General features: G+C 67.2%; 1 protein-coding gene across 1 annotated transcript; it reads left to right on the plus strand.

Moving 5' to 3' along the window:
- Positions 1 to 599: 599 nt before the first annotated feature.
- LOC113204728 (spidroin-2-like) lies at positions 600 to 2,242 on the plus strand (the record flags this gene model as incomplete). Its single annotated transcript, XM_026420005.2, has 2 exons — positions 600 to 611; positions 967 to 2,242. Coding segments are annotated over exons 1-2 (1,288 nt in total), but the record flags the coding sequence as incomplete, so codon positions are not given.
- Positions 2,243 to 2,294: the final 52 nt, after the last annotated feature.

A 2,294-nucleotide genomic window follows, 5' to 3' on the forward strand; every position in this document is an offset into this window, starting at 1 on the left:
TGGGGGGCGGGGCGGGTGCGCCATAGTGGGACCACGAGCACGTGCAGCGCGGCCCGCGGTCTCGGTCACGGCGCTGTAAGGCCTTCCATCCCGCCCCTACCCCTTCCCGTCAGAGTGCCTCTCCCAAAACTCTGCCACCATCGGCAAGCCCGAACGCCTCGCTCCGCGCGCTCCCCGCGCCTCTCCTCCCCTCCTCTCCTCGACATGAACATGTTCGTCCGAACGCAGCTCACTTGTTCGACAAAAGAAGCAACAAGAAGACCGACACGGCCGGACGGCCGGCACGCCCCCCCTCGGCCATCCCGGGCCGCCCGGGACTTCTCGCTAAATTCGCAACTAGTAGAATGACGAATGGCGCGCGCGGCGCGATAAACATAGAGAGGAGGAGGGGGAGGGAGGAGGAGACGAGGAGGAGGAGGAGGCCGCGGCGGCAGCAGCATCTCGTCGAGCCTTTTTCTTTGACGTGTATAAAGCGGGCAGGCGAACCTCGCCGACGAGCAGAAGCGGATTTCACCTCGAACGCTGGGGACCGCGATCGCACCGGCACCGGCACCACACACTCATTCACGAGCAAGAGCGCGCGCATCCGAAGCGGCAACATGAAGCTCTCCGTAAGTACCGCGAGTGCACAGTGTTTGGAAACACGAGTGGGGTGGGAGAGTGCGATTTGCGGAGCGCAATAGCTTGGCCCGGTGCCATATTGGGATCATCCAGAAAGTACGCCGTCATTCGCCGTTACGAAACAGCCCCGTTCAGCCGATGCAAGCTCTCAAAGCGCCTGATGGGTAGGCAACATCCTGCCTGCAGTGCATGCATGTACTGCGGGGCGGCCTACCCTAAGTCGCGCGGGCGTCCGCAGCTCCAGCAATTTACCGACAGAATCTGAGAAAGACGGATGTGCTTTCTGAACGATCCCGATAATGTGGTCGTCAATGGCAGGTGATGATGATGTACCTCTGTTGACAGGTGAGCCTGCTGTGCGCCCTGGCGCTGGCCACGGCCTCGGCCAAGCCCTACGGCATCAAGGGCAACACCGGCGCTGACCAGTACCTGGACCAGCGCACCGAGGACGGGCTGGGACCCCTTCCCGACAACCTCCCCCGACGCACCGGCCCCGCCAGGGGTGGCTCGTACGGTCCCCGTGGTGGTGGTTCCTACGGCCCCGTCGGCGGCGGCGGATACGGTCCCACCGGCGGCTCGTACGGCCCCGCGGGTCGTGAGGCCGACGGTGACTACAACCTCGACACGCCTACCCAGGGCTACCGCCAGCCTCAGCCTCAGCGCGGCTCCTACGGTCCCGTCGAAGGCGACTACCCGGTACCCGGCTCCCGCCGTCCTCAGGGCGGCTCCTACGGCCCCGTCGAAGGCGACTACCCGACACCCTCCCGCCGTCCCCAGGGCGGCTCGTACGGCCCTGGCCGCGAGGTCATGATCGACGGCGGTGCTCTCCCGGCCCCTGGCTCCCGCCGCCCTCAGGCTGGAGGCTACGGCCCCGTAGGCGGTGGCTCGTACAGCCCCGCTGGTCCTGAGACCGACTACCGCGTCGACACGCCCAGCTCGGACTACCGCCGTCCTCAGGGTGGTTACAACGGACCCGCGCCCGCAGACAGCGACTACTATCCTGCTCCAAGACCGGGCTCCCGGCGGCCGCAGGGTGGATCGTACGGCCCTGGCCGCGAGGTCGGCGGCGATGGCTACTATCCCGTCGCACCCGGCTCCGGCTCACGCGCTCCACAGGGCGGATCCTACGCGCCTCGAGGCAGCGGTGCGTACGGCCCCCAGACCGGCAATCTGCATTCTGGACCTGAGACTGACCACGGCGTAGAGCACGGCGGGCTCAAGGGCGGTAGACCCCAGAGTGGCTCTTACGGGCCCCAGACCGGTGACCTCCACTCCGGACCCGAGGACGTCGAGCACGGAGGGCTGAAGGGCGGCAGGCCCCAGGGTGGCTCTTATGGACCACAGACCGGCGACCTCCACTCCGGACCCGCGGCTGAGCAGGGCGGGCTCAAGGGTGGCTCTTATGGACCCCAGACCGGCGACCTCCACTCCGGACCCGAGGCCGAGCAGGGCGGGCTCAAGGGCGGTAGACCCCAGAGTGGCTCTTATGGACCCAAGACCGGCGACCTTCACTCCGGACCCGAGGACGTCGAGCACGGTGGTCTCAAGGGTGGCTCTTATGGACCCCAGACCGGCGATCTCCACTCCGGACCCGAGGCCGAGCAAGGCGGGCTCAAGGGCGGTAGGCCCCAGGGTGGCTCCTATGGACCCCAGACCGGCGACCTCCACTCCGG

This window comes from Frankliniella occidentalis, unplaced genomic scaffold (assembly GCF_000697945.3).
Source record: "Frankliniella occidentalis isolate FOCC.00 unplaced genomic scaffold, Focc_3.1 Scaffold4424, whole genome shotgun sequence".
NCBI classification, from domain to species: domain Eukaryota; kingdom Metazoa; phylum Arthropoda; class Insecta; order Thysanoptera; family Thripidae; genus Frankliniella; species Frankliniella occidentalis.